General features: G+C 37.5%; 1 protein-coding gene across 6 annotated transcripts in view; it reads left to right on the top strand.

Moving 5' to 3' along the window:
* Nucleotides 1-18,238, top strand: part of FNIP1 (folliculin interacting protein 1) — a 156,425-nt gene that overhangs the window by 105,339 nt on the left and 32,848 nt on the right. For all 6 annotated transcript variants that reach the window (XM_055299348.2, XM_055299349.1, XM_055299346.1 and 3 more), the window contains 2 exons: nucleotides 12,885-13,031; nucleotides 14,210-14,379. In XM_055299348.2, the coding sequence (XP_055155323.1) occupies nucleotides 12,885-13,031; nucleotides 14,210-14,379 (317 nt within the window). The remainder of the gene's footprint in view (nucleotides 1-12,884; nucleotides 13,032-14,209; nucleotides 14,380-18,238) is intronic.

Below are 18,238 nucleotides of genomic sequence, written 5' to 3'. Positions count from 1 at the left end.
TAGATATCCTTTCAAATTGAGGTAGTTCCCCTTTATTCTTTGTTTGCCAGGAGTAGATAATTATTGATTCAATTTTTTAAGTAGACATAGGCTATTCAAGTTATCTGTTTCTCCTTATGTGAGTTTTGGCAGTGTGTGTTTTTCAAAAAAATTGTTCATTTCATCTAAATTTGTGGGCATAGACTTGTTCATATAATTCCTTAATTATCCTTTTAATGTTCATAGTATCTATAGTGATACCCCTCTTTTGTTTCTGATATTTATAATTTGTGTCTTTTTGTGTTTTTCTTGGTTTCCTGGATAAAGGCTTAAAAATTTTACTGATCTTTTCAGAGAACCAGCTTTTGGTTTTGTTGATATTCTCTGTTGATTTTCTGTTCAATTACAATAATTTCTGCTCTAGATTTTACTATTCCTTGTCTCTTGAATGCTTTAGTTTTATGTTGCTGTTTGTCTAGTTTCCTAAGATTAAAGCTCAGATCGTTGATTTTAGATCTTCTTTTCTGATGTATGTATTCAATACTATTAATTTCCCTTTAAGCACTCCTTTTGCTGCATTCACATGTATTGATAAGTTGAATTCACATTTAGTTCAAAATATTTTAAAATTTCTTTCAAGATGTCTTCTTTGACCTATGTGTTATTTAGATGCATGTTGTTCAATCTCCAAGTATTTGGGGATTTTCCAGTTATCTTTTTCTTAATGATTTCTAGTTTGTGATTTGAGAACATACATTGTATGATTTCTGTTATTTTAAATTTGCTAAGGTCTGTCTTATGGCCTAGAATGTGGTCCATTTTGGCAAATGTTCCCTGTCAGCATAGGAAGATTGTGTATTCCCCTCTTTTTGGATGAGGTATTGTATAAATGTTAATTAGATTCAGTTGACTGATGGTACTGTTCAGCTCTATTATATCCTTACTCATTTTCTGCCTGATGGATACGTCATTTACTGATAGAGGAGTGTTGAAGTTTCTAAGGATAATAATGGATTTATTTCTTCTTGCAGCTTTGTTTTGGCCTCACATACTTCGATGCTTTTTTGTTAACTGCAAACTCATTAAGGATAATTATGTCTTCTTGGAAAATTAGCTCCTTATCATTATGTAGTGCCCCTCTTTATCTCTGATAATTTTCACTGTTCTGACCTCTGCTTTGTCTGAAGTTAACACGGCTATTAGTCCATTTTCGTACTGCTATAAAGAACTTCCCAAGACTGGGTAATTTATAATGGAAAGAGGTTTAATTGACTCACAGTTCAGCATGGCTGTGGAGGCCTCAGGAAACATAATTATGGCGGAGTGTGAAGAGGAAGCAAGGCACCTTCTTCACAAGGCAGCAGGAAGGAAAAGTGCCGAGTGAAGGGGGAAGAGGTCCTTATAAAACCATCAGATCTGATGAAAACTCAGTCACTAACACAAGAACAGCGTGGGGGAAACCGCTTCCGTGATTCAAATACCTCCACATGGTCTTGATCCCTTGACATGTGGGGATTATGGGGATTATGGGCTTACAATTCAAGATGAGATTTGGTTGGGGACACAAAGCCTAACTTTATCAGTTATTCCAGCTTGCTTTTGATTAGTGTTAATGTAGTATATGTTTTTCTATACCTTAACTTTTATTTTATTTTAATTTATTTTGAGACGGAGTCTTGCTCTGTCGCCCAGGCTGGAGTGCAGTGGCTCACTGCAAGCTCCGCCTCCTGGGTTCACACCAGTCTCCTGCCTCAGCCTCCCGAGTAGCTGGGACTCCAGGCACCTGCCACCACGCCCGGCTAATTTTTTTTGTATTTTTAGTAGAGATGGGGTTTCACCGTGTTAGCCAGGATGGTCTCGATCTCCTGACCTCGTGATCCACCCACCTCGGCCTCCCAAAGTGCTAGGATTACAGGCGTGAGCCACCGCGCCCAGCTTCTATACCTTAACTTTTAATCTATCTCTGTCTTTGTATTTAAAGTGGGTTTCTTGTAGACAACATAAAGTTGGCTGTCTACCTTTTAACTGGTGTATTAAGACCACTCACATTTGAAGTGATAATTGATATAGCTGGATTAATATCTAACATATTTGTAACAGTTTTCTATTTATTTCACTTTGTTTTTATCCTCCTCTTTTTATGTCTTCTCTGGTTTTAAGCAGTTAAATGCTTTTATTTTTCTCTCCTCTTTTAGCATGTCATTTATATTTCTTAAAAACTTCACTTTTTAGTGTTTGTCCTATCATTGGCAATACACATTTACAACTTTCAAATAACCTTGTACTGCTTCACAGGGAGTGCACATACTTCATAACAAAATATTCCAATTTCTCCCTCACATCACATCCCTTATAACATTGCTGTCATTCAATTTAATTTTCCATTAGCTATGATCATTCGATATGTTGTCATTTTTATTACCCTAAACAATTATTTTTCTATTAGGTCAATTTAGAATAAGGAAAATGAAAGACTTTATTTTACATTTATTACTTTTCGGATACTCTTTATGTAGATTTGCGTTTCTAACCCGTTTTCTCTGAAAAATATCTTTCAACATATCTTAAATGTCATTTTTTTCTGCCATCACATCTCTCAGTTTTTGTCTGAGGAAGTCTTTCTCTTTTCCTTTTGAATTATTTTGCTGGATACAGAATTCTAGGTTATTGTTTTTCTTTCAATGTTTTAACCATTTTTCCCCAGTCTCTTTTTTTTTGCATAGTTTCTAACAAGAACTCTAATGCAGTTCTTACTCTTCTATAGGTAAGGTTGTTTTTGTCCTTCTTACTTCTATTAAGATTTTGTCTTTGGTTTTTTGCAGTTTGAGTATGATATATATAGGAGTAGATTTGTTGGTATTTATCCTGCTTGGTGTTCTGTGAGCCTCCTGCATCTATGGTTTGTTGTCTGTTAGTAATTTTTTTTAATTCGAAGCTATTATTCATGTATTTTACTTCTCCATTTTGTATTTATTACATGTATACTTTTGTAATTGTACCACAGTTCCTGGATATTATTTTTTATCCTTTATTCTCTTGGCTTTTCAGTTTGGGAATTTTTATTGACATACTTTCAAGTTCATTGATTCTTTCCTTGGTCATGTCCAGTCTGCTGATGTGCCTATCAAAAGCATTCTTCATTCCTGGTCCTTTTTTTTTTTTTTTTTAAATTACTAGCATTTCCTTTAGATTTTTTAAATGACTTTCCATCTCTCTGTTGCATTGCTCATTTGGTCTTGCATGTTGTCTATTTTAAACATCAGAGCAACAATAATCATATATATTATATAAAATAAACATATTTATCATAATTTTCAATTCCCATTCTGATAATTCTAAAATCTTTGCCAAATATGAGTTTGATTCTGATGCTTTCTTTGTTTAGACTAGTTTTTGTTGCTTTCTAGTCTTTCATTGATAGCTATATATGATGTGTTAGGATATAGGAACTGAGTTTAATAAGATTTTAGTATGAAGTTTTATATTAACCTAGCTAGGAGCCTTAGATATGTTTAATGTTTGCTGTAATGTTAGTTGTAGGTGCCAGAAGCTTCACTTTCCCATAGTTTCCTTTTTTTTTTTTTTTTTTAATTTTAAACTCCTCATTCTTTGGTTTTCCTCAAGAACTACTTCTTTGAATAGATTCTGTGTCCTACAGCTCTTTTAGTTGTAATCCGCATTTGTTACACTGGAGCTATGTTGATATGGAAGTAAGGTGTTGGAGAGAGGAAGGGGAAATGTTCTGTAATCTTATAATTAAATCTGGTTTTTTTTTTTTTTTTAGTCTGAATTTCTGGGATGTGACCTTTGGAAGTATTTCTTAGCCATCCCCTCTCCCTGCCACCTTTTTTTCTTTCCAGAGGCCAGCCAGGAAGGCTGCTCCTCTCTCAAGTCAGATAAGGCTCTGGTAAAATAGTTTTATTTGGAGGGCAGACCTTTGTTTTGGAGAATGCTCTAGGAATATTTCAAAACTGTTACTTTGTCACTACCTCTGTCTGAAACATAGCCAGATGTTTCTCTGATTTTCACCATGAAAATCTGGTAGTACCCCATGAAAGTGGGGAGGTCTCCCTAAGACTAGGCCCCTGGAGTTTTTGTCACTGAGAGGAATTCATACTCATTCTTCATCAGTCAATTACTATTTAAGTGTTCCTACTGGTTATTGGCTCCAAAGGCTTCTGCTTCAGGTAACTTGATCTCAGTTGTCATTCTCTGTATTTACCCATTTTTTCAGTTTTCAGGATGATGGTTTTCCCTCTGTCCTCAGTTTGGTGATGTAACTAAGAAAAGTCATTGATTTTTCAGTTCCTTCAGTTTTTCCCTTGTTCTGAGAACAAGAATAATGACTTCCAAGCTCTTTCCAGGTCAAAGCTGAAATTGGAAGTTCAAATATTTTTAAATCAATATTTTAACGTAAGAATACGTTGAACTGAAGTAAGATTTAAAACTTTGTTTTTTTTTTTTATTATTATACTTTAGGTTTTAGGGTACATGTGCACAATGTGCAGGTTTGTTACATATGTATCCATGTGCCATGTTGTTTTGCTGCACCCCTTAACTCATCATTTGGCATTAGATATATCTCCTAATTCTGTCCCTCCCCCCTCCCCCCACCCCACAACAGTCCCCGGAGTGTGATGTTCCCCTTCCTGTAGCTCAGTGGTAGAGCATTTGACTGCAGATTTAAAACTTTGTTGAGTTAAAAACTGAAATTGGGCCAGGTATAGAAGCTTATGCCTGTAATCCCAGCACTTTGTGAGGCCAAGGTAGGTGGATCATTTGAGTCCAGGAGTTCAAGACCAGCCAGGGCAACATGGTGAAACTCTGTCTCTACAAACAATACAAAAATTAGCCAGGGTTGGTGGTGCGAGGCAGGAGGATCAGTTGAACCTGGAATGCAGAGGTTGCAGTGAGCCGAGATTGTGCCATTGCACTCTAGCTTGGGTGACAGAGCAAGACCCTGTCTCAAAGGAAAAAAAAAAGCGAAACAAACCACAATCTAAATTGATCTAGACTTTTCTTTGGAATTTAAATTACATCATAAACCTATGCTTTTTTTTTTTTTAAGAAAAAAAAATAAAAGCCATTCAGGTACTGCTGTCACTAAAGAAGTATAATGAAAACTGTTTCCCAAACTCCGAGGGTCTGAATTAGTAGGTATGGGGCTAGCATCTATATTTCACAAACTCTTTTGGTAATAACTGGCTTAAACTTTATTCAAGGGCCGAGCTAGGTGGCGCACGCCTGTAATTGCAGCACTTTGGGAAGCCACAGTAAGAGGATTGCTTGGAGTTTTGAGACCAGCCTGGGCAAAAAAAGCAAGACCCTGTGTCTGTTGATAGCACAACAGGTTGACTGTAGTCAATAATAATTTAATTGTACATTTAAAAGTAAAAGAATGTGATTGGATTGTTGGTAACAAAGGATATATGCTTAAGATGGTGGACACCCCATTTATCCTGATATGATTATTACACTTTGTACCTCATAATTTATATTACACTTACAATGTACCCACAAAATTTAAAATTAAAAAAAAAGAGACCTCATCTCTAAAGTAAAAATTTTCAAAGTAGCCAGGCTCAAGTGGCATGTGCCTGTAGTCCCAGCTACTTAGGAGGCTGAAGCTTGGCAGGATTGGTTGAGCCTAGGTAGTCAAGGTTGCAGTGAGTTATGATTGTGCCACTACACTTCAGCCTGGGTGACAAAGTGAGACCACATCTCTTTAAAAAAAAGAACAAAACTCTTTTCAAGGAGAAAAATTACCAAATTGGGTCTTTCTTCTGTGCTACTGTAATGGAACTATAAGCCTTGTCTTACACAATTGCTGTTCAACTCTTAGCAGGGATGTCAGAGTCAGCATTTGCGAGCAGTTTTGTATGGAAATAAAGAACAATTTCTGATTCTTCAGAGTAATTATATATGCAAAGGAAGGTGTCTGTATGTTTTACTGAAATCAAGACATTTTGAACCTAATATTCTGATAAGCTAAAATAGTATCAATTGGGTAAAATTGGTTATTTATTATTCCTAATTGTTTATGACAGCTTTACTCTGTATACATTCCCTTGTAGCCCAGTGCATGTGCCACCAGTGCCTGTGCTATTTATATAGCTGGAAGATAGACCTTAACCACAATTCAAACACACACACACACACACACACACACAACTAGAGTGGTTTCTCTACCTATAAAATAGGCCTCTTATGAATATAAGTAGTATTTGACAACTATGAAAAGTTTTAGCCTTGTATTTTTCTAAATTTGATCTATAGTTGGAATTTTTTTTTTTTAACTGGAGTGAGGCAGGATTGCTTGAAAGCTTACTCAAAGATTCTTAAGGAGCCGGGCGCGGTGGCTCACGCCTGTAATCCCAGCACTTTGAGAGGCTGAGGAGGGTGGATCATCTGAGGTCAGGAGGTTAAGACCAGCCTGGCCAGCATGGTGAAACCTGTCTCTACTAAAAATACAAAAATTAGCTGGGTAGTGGTGGCTGCCTGTAGTCCCAGCTACTGAGGAGTGCCAGCTACTGAGGAGGCTGAGGCAGGAGAATTGCTTCAACCTGGGAGCCTGGGAGGCGGAGGTTGCAGTGAGCTGAGATCGTGCCACTACACTCCAGCCTGGGCAACAGAGCAAGACTTCATCAAAAAAAAAAAAAAAAAAAAAGATTCTTAAGGGTTTTGCTTCCCCTGAAGTAGATATTATGCCAGTAATATAAAAGAATTGTGCACTGAATAATCAGGTATTTCATTTGTAATTTTTTATTTTTGTGGTTTAAATTGTTTTTGTTTTTGAGAGAGGGTCTCAAAACACTCCTAGGCACGAGAGGATAGCTCACTGTAACCTTGATATTTTTAAATATTTTTTAAATATGTTGTATAATGGAGTTACTATGTTGTCCAGGGTAATCTTGAACTCTTGTCCTCAAGGGATCCTCTTGCCTCAGCCACCTACAGTACTGGGATTACAGGCATGAGCCACCATGCCTTGTCTGGTTTAAGTTGTTTTAGTTTACTTTGTTTACACCAGAATTATTATAAATATGTTTTATTGAAATCCAGACAGTTTATTTATTGAAATCAAGACATTTTAAATTTTGTGGGTACATTATATGTTTTCAATAGTTCTTTTTGCTTATTTGCTTGAAAGAATCCTTCAGGATTCTTTTTGAATATCACATATTGCATTAGTATAAGGCAGTGAATCTTTGCCCTTGAACTTGCAGTTAATTATACTATTGGATGGACAAATTCTTTTCTGCAGTCACAAGCTTTGTAGCAAAGGCCAAAAGTCTCTGCTTGGGCTCTGAGGAAACACTGTCATTATAGATCCAGCTGAAGTTACCAGAATAGTAAATATTGTCATAAGACTCCTTCCAAACAGGATACTGATCTTGCTCTTAGATTTTAAAAGACTTTTTTTATTTTTCAAAATTTTAATTAAATACTTGTGAGTCAATTGCTATGGTATTAGATAGTACAAATGGCCTAGACTTAGAATTTGAAGATTGCCTGGAATTTACAACATGCGAGTTATAAAATCTATAAAAGTATATGTGACGATTATGTGCCTTTCCATTTGTATCGTTTGATTATTTTGCTTCAGTTGCTGTGCAAATATGAAAGGGGTATAAATATTCTTATAATATTTTATAATTTTCAATAGGAGGTCTACCTATATAAGTACTCTCACATATACAATTGATATTCACCATTTGTGGATTTTGTATTTTAGGATTCATCTACTTGCTAACATTTATTTGTAACCCCAAAATATATTTGCAGTGCTTTTGTAGTAATTTGTGTACATGTGCAGAGCAATGAAAAATGTGAGTTGCCTGATGCACATGTTCCTAGTTTAGATCAAACAAGGTCTAATGCACTGCCTTCTTGTTTTAACTCTCATACTGTTAACAAATGTACTTTTTTGACATTCATTTCATGCCAATGTTTTTTGCATTCTTGTGCTTTTTGTTAGTGACTTTGCTGTTAAAAATGGCTTCCAAATGTAGTCCTGAAATGCTGCCTAATATTCAGTGTAAGAAGATTGTGATGTATCTTACAGAAAAAATACATGTGTTAGATAAGCTTCCTTCAGACATTATTTATGGTGCTGTCAGTCATGAGTTTAATATTAATGAATCAACAGCATCAAATAAGATATCCTTAAACAGAGAGGCACATCAAGGTTATGTATTGAGGGTTTGATGAAAATGTGACCAGAGGCTCATAGGAACCTGTTTATTTTCCTTAGGGGCAGTGGTTCAGTGTTGCTAATTCAGTGATTGAGTGGACTTAATAGAAAATAACTACCTCAAATAATGAGAATAGACCCTGCAGTCAGCCCTTTATATCTGTGGATTCCACATCTGCAAATCAGCCAAACTTGGATCAAAATATTTGAAAAAGAAAAAACAATAAAAATAAACTGCAATTAAAAAAAATACACTTTAAAAAACCAATGCAGTATAACAATTATTAACATAGTATTTACATTGCATTTGGTATTATAAGTAATCTAGAGATGGCTTTTTTTTTTTTTTTTGAGACGGAGTCTCACTGTGTCCCCCAGGCTGGAGTGCAGTGGTGCAGTCTCGGCTCACTGCAAACTCCGTCTCCTGGGTTCACGCCATTCTCCTGCCTCAGCCTCCCAAGTAGCTAGGACTACAGGCGCCCCCCACCATGCCCAGCTAATTCTTTTGTGTGTGTGGATGTGTGTATTTTTAGTAGAGACAGGGTTTCACCATGTTAGCCAGGATGGTCTCGATCTCCTTACCTTGTGATCCGCCTGCCTCGGCCTCCTAAAGTGAGATGGTTTTAAGTATACAGGAGGATGTGCATGGGTTACATGCAAATAGTATGCCATTTCATAAGGGATTTGAGCATCCACAGATTTTGGTAACCATGGGAATTCTGTAACCAATCCCCTGAAGACACCAAGAGATAAATATACTTCTTAAATTAAGGGATTATTTAAAATTAACAATGACATGATCTTTAAATGATTATTTGAGATCAAGTGATTAGTAAATTTTGGGCGGTTGAGAAGAGGAAGGAAATTATTTACACGTATACAGAAACCGTGAAAGCTAGAGAAGCAGGAAGCATGTTTAGTTAACACTGCTGCCTAACAAAGATGAAGTCTTTAGATTTTTATATAGACCCTAGGCATATCAAAGAAAACTAAATCATGCGCACAGTTTCCTCCCAACCAAAAGAGTCTTTCATTGTCTGGGCACAGACTGGGAAAAATAAGGGAACAGATTACTGAAAGTATTTGCTTTTCTTACCATTGAATGATAGGGCCCAATTATTAGTGGGGAAGAAGGAAATGATTTCTAGAATAAACCATTACTTCTAGATTTTTTTTTTTTTTTTGAGACGGAGTCTCGCTCTGCCGCCCAGGCTGAAGTGAAGTGGTGCAATCTCAGCTCACTGCGACCTCTGCCTCCCGGGTTCAAGTGATTCTTGTGCCTCAGCCTCCCGAGTAGCTGGGATTACAGGCACTTACCACCACACCCAGCTAATTTTTGTATTTTTAGTAGATGGGGTTTTGCCATGTTGGCCAGGCTGGTCTTGAACTCTCAACCTCAGGTGATCCGCCCACCTAGACCGCCCAAAGTGCTGGGAATATAGACGTGAGCCACCACACCTGGCCATTACTTCTAGATTGTTAATGACAACAACATAGAGTTGTATATAGTGAGAAGCACTGTTGTGTAATTAATTTCTTTGCCTTCTTTATACTTGATAACAGTCTGAGGCCATAGCATATATAATACTTTTAAACAAATATAATACTAAAATAGTAAAGCAAAGGCTCTCAGTGGACCACTAATGCCAGTGTTTGTGATCTGGCTCTGTCCCATGACACATGGACTTATAGTAGATGGTAATATGCTGAAGAAACTAATGAAAAACTCTAAAATGATCAGCATATTTATTTATTTATACAATGTTTCTTTTAATCAAAAAGTATACGCACATGATTAAGAAACAAAAATTTCTGAAAGGTCTAATAATTAAAAACAAATGAATCCTATCCTACCCACCCCATTCTTCCCAGACACATTCTCTTTTTAACTATTATTTCTTGTTATTTACCTCCATATTATTAAAAAGTTTACGTAATGTTGCTGTTTCCTCATTTATCAGTTTTAGATCGTATTTATTTTCTGCCATGATATATGAGTTTACACCTGTTCCTTAGTCCTTTATTGTCTCAGTGTTGTTATAGCACCATCATGTTCTTCAGCTCTGGTAATTTTTCTACTTTCTTTTACAATTTATTCTGTTTTCTCTCTGGAATCCTTTTTTTTTTTTTTTTAGAAATTGGCACTCCTGGATTGTTCTGTGTTCCTTTTTTTTCATATTTTCCTTCTCTTTTTGTGAATGTTTTGTTTTTCTATCCCTTCTATGCTTTTTTTCATTTCAGCAAATCTTTGATGCTTTCTTATTTTTGGATAATCCTTTTCTTTGAAAATTAGATTCTCTACCATATTCTTTAATTTTCATGTACATTAGAGTTTTGTTTAAAAGTTTTCCATTGTTTGCATTATTTCTGTTTTCTTCTGGAGTCATTTTATATGGGTGAGTTTGTGTGTGTTTCTGTTCTTGTCTCTTTCTCTTCTTGGAGACTTTCTCTAAATATCATTGTTTTTGGTTGCGCTCTGTAGTTGAGAATGAGGTAACAAACTGTAGGTTAGGAATTCTGTGCATAATCAGGCTTTTGACTGGAGACCTTCACTTCAGGGCAGTGTTTTTCAAACTTTTTTTATTATCATTACCTGAAGAAGCATATTTAGATATTTTTCCCCTAATCTCTGCTCCTCCCATACTACCCCCTCCAATCCCATGAAGATTTAATACTACAAGATATACTTTATATCTGATTATATACTCTGAAAGATACAAATGGCAGGAAGAGTTTGGAAAAGGTCATTCCTCTGGGCCATTCAACTGCTATATCTGCTCTCTCCTATCTGTAGTCATTTTCTGGGGAAGTGGAGAGGAGGTAGGGAGCTGCCAACCATTTATGGACTTTGAATTAGTCTCCCAGTTTTCAGTACTGTATCTTAACTCCTGTCATGACTTTCCCAAAAATGTGTGGGTCTTGAGCCTCTTCTTGCTTTAGTGGGGCAAATTAGCTCCCCTTTGTCCATGTCTCCCTCTGTGATACCGTGACCTTATTACTTCCTCTACTCTGTTACTTCAGTCACAATTCCACCCTATGTTTGTCTTCCGGCATTTCATGAAATCTCTAATTTTAATTTTCAGTAATAGTTCCTTGGCAACTCTTTTTTTTTTAATTAATTAATTTATTTTTTAAATAACAGAGACAGGATCTCGCTGTGTTCCCCAGGCTGGTTTCGAACCCTGGGCTTAAGCAGTCCTCCTGCCTCAGTCTCCCAAAGAGCTGGGATTACAGATGTGAGCCACCGCACCCAGCCGGTTCTTCTCTAATTCTATTTGTTGCACTGGTTTATCCGTTTTCAAATCTTTAGGTGGTGGTCATTTGGGGCCTCAGAAACTGAAGAGAGGATAAACATTTGTCTTCAATTTTCCATCGTATCTGGACACCTGTAATAAGCTTTAAAAACAAACATTTTCATATATTCCTAGTTTGTATTCTAGTCATATTTGCTCTATAAAATAACTTTTTGTTTATTTTAAAATTCTTAGCAATGACTGTATGTTCTACAGAGAGCTCATTAAAGTGACCTGTTCTTATTGTTTCTATCCATTGTAATACATCATGTTTATATTGTTTCAAATTCAACAAAATTTGTAGAGGCAAGATAATTCTTCTCTTTTTTGGCTCCTAGGTGTTAGACAGTTATACTGAGGTTGGTATTAGAATTTATGGAAATCTCAGAGAACTTTCTAGAGCAGTATTGCACAATACAATTTCAGCCGTCAGCCACATGTGGCTATTTAACTTAATTAAAATAAATTCCCTTCCTTAGTCATACTGGTCACATGTCATGTGTTCAGTAACCACATACAGCTAGTGGGTACCGTTTCAGACAGTGCAGGTTTCCATCATTGCCAGGTTCTACTAGACAGCATTGTTTTAAAAAGTAGAAAGTAGGACACCATTCTGTAGTTCTGCAAGATTGACTAGTTTCTTAAGCCTCAAGCTTTGCGGGAGTTGCTTAGTCTAGTAAATGTATAGGGCTTTGTTAAATAGATAATGATGTAAAAAGAAAATTATTAACATCTTGAAAGTATGTTTTGAAGCCTTCAGGAGAAAGTATAAGTCACAGGACTAGCTATTGTCTAAATTAGTCCAAGAGACAGCTAAGAAAGCACTATGCTAATTGTGTGATAATCTTTTCTTGTGTTGATTCAAGGAAACACTGCAGAAGGTTGAGAGAGTCATAGCATATAGCATGTATGTATAGTGTTCTCACTGTCCTTAAGAATGTTACTAGAGTCTTAGCATAGGCAACAAAATGATGCAGATAAACTTGTTTTGAGTGGGTAGATGGATAAGCCGTTATCTCATTTAGAATATTTTCCTTTTGTTTATGTAGTTGATTATTTGCAGTATATTTAAGTACAGCATACCCCGTAGAAATGTGGAGCTGGAAGGGGCTTTAGAAATTATCATTGTATCCTTTCATTTTACAGGTATGGGAAACATGCTTAAAGTAGGGAAATAATTTACTTTAGGGCACACAGTCACTGGTGGGGAGAGCCAACACCAGAACCAACATATTTTGAGAACATTTCCCATGGTACTGTGTTGTTGACAAGGAAAGAAGGACTTGGTCCATTGTCTTTTCTCAAAAGCTTTAATAATCTAGGTTTAAGGCCCAAACTGGCAACATAAACTTAAAATTATTTTAAGAGTATGTAACTCTGGGAACTATACATTTCATAATGTGTCTTCCTCTTTTTAGAACAACAATTTGTAATCTTTACACGATGCCACGAATTGGAGAACCTGTCTGGCTTACAATGATGTCGGGGACTCCAGAAAAGAACCACCTTTGCTATCGTTTCATGAAGGAGTTCACTTTTCTAATGGAAAATGCTTCCAAAAATCAGTATGAATTTATTTATTTATTTATTTATTTATTTATTTATTTATTATAACTAGGTATGTAGATTGTATTCAAACTCAATTACAGATGTGGAAGAATCATCCATTATCTTTGGAATTCTTTTATATTATTAATCAAAATTAATCAGAAATCTAAAAAATAATTAAATTATAGGGTATGGAAGAGTATTACAGAACCGTATGAATGAAAAGCAATGAAAATGTCTGTAATTATGTAATTAAAATCCTGACGTATTATAGAATTATCTGAGGCTGCCCATTTTTTGTGAGTTGTATCCATTTGTAGTTTTATTTCATAGAAAAGAGGTAGAAAACATGTAAGGATGGCTGGGTGTGGTGGCTCACACCTGTAATCCCAGCACTTTGGGAGGCTGAGGTGGGTGGATCACGAGGTCAGGAGATCGAGACCATCCTGGCTAACACGGTGAAACCCCGTCTCTACTAAAAATACAAAAACAAAATTAGCCGGGCATGGTGGCAGGCGCCTGTAGTCCCAGCTACTCTGGAGGCTGAGACGGGAGAATGGCATGAATCCAGGAGGTGGAGCTTGCAGTGAGCAGAGATTGCACCACTGCACTGTAGCCTGGGCGACAGAGCAAGACCCCGTCTCAAACAAACAAACAAAAAAAAACAAGGAAATGCCAGGATTCTAATGATGCATTTTCAATGTGATGTTTTTATCATATTGTATTATTTGAACTATTGAAGTCTTTGGAATCCAGATGAGTAATTCAGATGTTTTTATTCTCTTTGGTGATAGACAGAGTTTGCTTAATACTTTGCATCGTTTTCCCATTCAGTAATTTGGAAATGTAAGGACCTGCTGGTTGATTCAGTAATGAATTGTGTGATTAAACACTGAAAATAATCCATAATTTTTTAAGTAAAATGGCATTTCTGTTTTGTACTTCTGATCTGCAATAGCTCTTATGAATGTGTTATCTTTATTTCAAGTAGTTTTTAACTCCTCCTCAACCTGAAACTATTAACTTTCATTTTAATCCTGGTGTTATATACTCATCCTTTCCTCTCTCCTCTCCTTTTTTTGGTGCCATTTGGCCATATGAGCATATATACTCTCCTTGCTTACTTTGTCACTACATTTTACCTAAGGTTTCATGAAGGCAGATTGGAATCTGATGAGATGTATTTTGTTTTCAGATTCTTACCAGCTCTCATTACTGCAGTTCTGACCAATCATCTTGCCTGGGTTCCAACAGTCATGCCAAATGGACAACCACCTATAAAAATATTTTTAGAAAAGCATTCCTCTCAGAGTGTGGACATGTTGGCAAAGACTCATCCATATAACCCACTTTGGGCACAACTGGGTATGTAATCTGACAACTGTTACACTATGTATTAGACTTTTTTGTAGCCATCTGTAATTATTTTATAGCAAAACCAAAAATAAATAAAATGCTTTTACCTCCTGCATTCTAAAGCATCTCTGCTTTGCTTGTCCTTTCATGTCTGCCAATTTATCCTATCCTCATCTTAGACCTGAAATCATTCCTTACAGATGAAGAATTGCAGGTAGAGCAAGAGGAGCAGGCTGATAGCTGGTTTACTAGTAACTTCAGATCTTCAGGATGTTTTATGATTTTGTACTTTGTGTTAGTAAGTTTGCAAGAAAGAATAAATCAACAGAGTCACCTGTGATATCTAAAATCAATCTGGTTGGGAGGGAAGCAGTTCACTGAGGTTTCTGTTCATCCACTTTTGTTCACTTGCTGAGTCATTTTGGAAAATGTTTCCCTCGACGTTAAGCACCACTAAACAAGTGGGGGAACAGAGGGGAGAGTAGATGGTTGATGAGTTCATAGGCAATAGGGAGGGATTGTACCAGGGTGCTAAAGACACAGGCTGTGGAGTCAGGCACACCACATTTGAATCACAGTTTCCTTATTCATAAAGTAGGAATAATAATAGATGATACATACTTTAAAAGTTGTAAAAATTAAATGAGATAATACATGTAAAATGGTTAAGACTGTGTCTCGTAAACGTAGCTGCTAATTACTTCTCCTACTCTATTGCTGTTAGATGATGGGGGAAGAGTAAGATGAGAACATTTTAGTGACTGGGTAGTAGCTTTCCTTAGGTTGCTCTGGTGGTTGAGCTTGCCAGGTGGATTGTCATATGGCTTATCAATTCATATAACCAACCTCCATCCCTGTTGGCTTTCTCCCTTGCTCCCGCCCCCATTCCCTTCCATTTTATTGAGTTATAATTGACATACAGTAAATGCATTTTTTTAATGGATTCTCACTCTTTTGCCCAGGCTGGAGTGCAGTGGCATGATCATGGCTCACTGCAGCTCCAATCTCCCTGGGATCAAATGATCCCCCTACCTTAGTCACCCAAGTAGCTGGGACTACAGGCGCGTACCACCACACCAGGCTAGTTTTTGAATTTTTTGTAGAGATGGGGTTTCGCCATGTTCCCCAGGCTGGTCTCAAACTCCCAGACTCAAGCCATCTGCTCAGCTTGGCCTCCCAAGGTGCTGGGATTACAGGCGTGAGCCACCATACCTGGCCCAACGCATATTTAAAGTACACAATTTGGGCTGGGTGCGGTGGCTCATGCCTGTAATCCCGGCACTTTGGGAGGCTGAGGTGGGTGGATTTCTTGAGGTCAGGAGTTCGAAACCAGCCTGGCCAACATGGTGAAACCCTGCCTCTACTAAAAATACAAAACAATGGCTGGGCACAGTGGCTCACGCCTGTAATCTCAGCACTTTGGGAGGCCGAGGTGGGCAGATCACGAGGTCAGGAGATCGAGACCATCCTGGCTAACACGGTGAAATCCTGTCTCTACTAAAAGTACAAAAAATTAGCCGGGCATGCTGGCAGGCGCCAGCTACTCAAGAGGCTGAGGCAGGATAATGGCGTGAACCCAGGAGGCAGAGCTTGCAGTGAGCCGAGATCACACCACTGCACTCCAGCCTGGGCAACAGTGCAAGACTCCATCTCAAAAAAAAAAAAAAAAAAATTAGTTGGGCATGGTGGCGGGCACCCATAATCCCAGCCACTTAGGAGGCTGAGGCAGGAGAATCACTTGAACCCAGAGGCAGAGGTTGCAGTGAGCCGAGATCATGCCACTGCACCACAGCCTAGGCGACAGAGTGAGAATCTGCCTCAAAAAAAATAAAGCAATTTGATAAGTTTCACATATATGCCTCTGAAACCATCACCACAATCAAAATGGTAATCATATTGCATCACTTCCAAAAGTTTCCTTATGCCTTTTTGTAATCTCTTCCTCCTCCTTCCCCTCTCCTTCTCCCCAACTTCCCTGGGCAGCCACTGGCCTACTTTCTGTCATGGTAGATTACTTGCATTTTCTAGAGTTTTATATGAATGGAATCGTGCAGTATATACTTTGATCTCTTTCATTCAGTATAATTCAGATTCACCTATTTTGTATGTATTAATAGTTCATTCCTTTTTAATGCTGAGTAGTATTCCATTGCATGGGCCTTTTAAAATCAAATTATTAGTAGTATTTTTTAAATTGGGACATTTAAATCCTTTTTTAATTCTACAATCATTTGTTGACTGTCTAGGGCTCTGTTTAAAAAGCACAGAGGCTATAAAGATGAATGATTTGGAAATTGCCCTCAAGAAGTCGACAGTCTAAGACTGTAGGTAATATATATGCAGACACCAGTGATAATTCAAGGAGGAACTATAAGAGAAATGAAAAGTTTAGTGGGAGTTCAACAGGGGAGCCTACTTTTGTCCAAGTGAGGATGCTTAGGTGGGAAGCTATGGGCTGGCAGAGATATTGAGGAAAGGGACAGGACATCACATGAGTAAAGAGTCTAGGTGTTAAAAGTGCAGAGCACATTCAGTGGTCCAGTTTAACTGGGGCTTTGTGTGAATAAAGATGATTTCTTCTTCTGACTGCCAAAAAGGGTAAGTATAAGAAGATAAAGCTGGAAAAGTAAAGTGGGAATCATGAAAGACTCACTTGCCATGCCAAAGCAATTTCAACTTACTTGGTAATTCATGGGGATTGTGGGAGTAGTTTAGAACAGTGGCATGTTGATATTTGAGCCAGTGTGTTAGCCAGAAGAGAAAATTTATCATAATAGTATCTATAGCATATATTTATTTGAGACCTATTTATATTTGTTCCTTTAAAAAGTGTGAGGGCTTTGTAAAGTAAAAATAGAGGATTTTAAATGTATATGCTGACAACTTGCAAAAATTGAAATTAAGTTGAAATTAATTTAAGTTGAAATTAATACAAAGCCATTAAGCTGAAATTAATGGCTTTGTATTCTCCTATTTTTTTTTTCTTTCTTGAGACAGGGTCGCATACTATTGCACAGGCTGGAGTGCGGTGGTGCGATCACAGCTCACTGCAGCCTCAACTTCCTGGGCTCAGGTGATTCTTCTGCCTCAGCCTCTCAGGTAGCTGGGATTACAGGTGCGCGCCACCATGCCCAGCTAATTTTCTGTATTTTTTTGTAGAGACAAGGGTTTTACCATGTTGCCCAGGCTGGTCTTGAACTCCTGGGCTCAAGTGATCGGCCTGCTTCCACCTCCCAAAATGCTGGGATTACATGTGTAAGACACCATGCCCAGCCCTATTCTCCATAGTTTTGGTACTGAAATTACTGGTTTAATCTGAAGTATAGCATAAATATAGAAATGATAATTTCTAGTCCTGCCTCCCTCACGTCCCGTGCTTTTAACATAATGGCTAGTCATGTTTAGAATGGATTCAAAAGTGAAAATGAACTGCATGGCTAAACTTGTTGCCCTTTCTTTTCCTTTTAGTAAGGATGAGTCTCTCTCTTCCTGCACTTTCTGGCCTATCCTGAGTACCCAACCCTCTAGGGAATGGAAGGGGAAAATAGGCTTTTACAAACATGGGAGCTGGTGGGGTGGGGTGCTGGCTAGAGGAACAACAGTTAAAGTTCAGAGATATGACTTACTTTTTTATTTTATTTCTTTTTTATTTTTTTATTTTTTTATTTTTTTGAGACAGAGTCTCACTCTTGTCGCCCAGGCTGGAGTGCAGTGGTGTCATCTCTGCTCAGTGCACCCTCTGCCTCCTGGGTTCAAGTAATTCTCCAGCCTCAGCCTCCCGAGTAGCTGGGACTACAGGTGCTAACCACAACACCTGGCTAGTTTTTGTATTTTTAGTAGGTACAGGGTTTTACTATGTTGGCCAGGC

This window comes from Symphalangus syndactylus, chromosome 11, assembly GCF_028878055.3.
Source record: "Symphalangus syndactylus isolate Jambi chromosome 11, NHGRI_mSymSyn1-v2.1_pri, whole genome shotgun sequence".
Taxonomy (NCBI): Eukaryota; Metazoa; Chordata; class Mammalia; order Primates; family Hylobatidae; genus Symphalangus; species Symphalangus syndactylus.
Note: the sequence above shows the minus strand (reverse complement) of the source record. Positions and strands in the feature narration are given on the sequence as shown.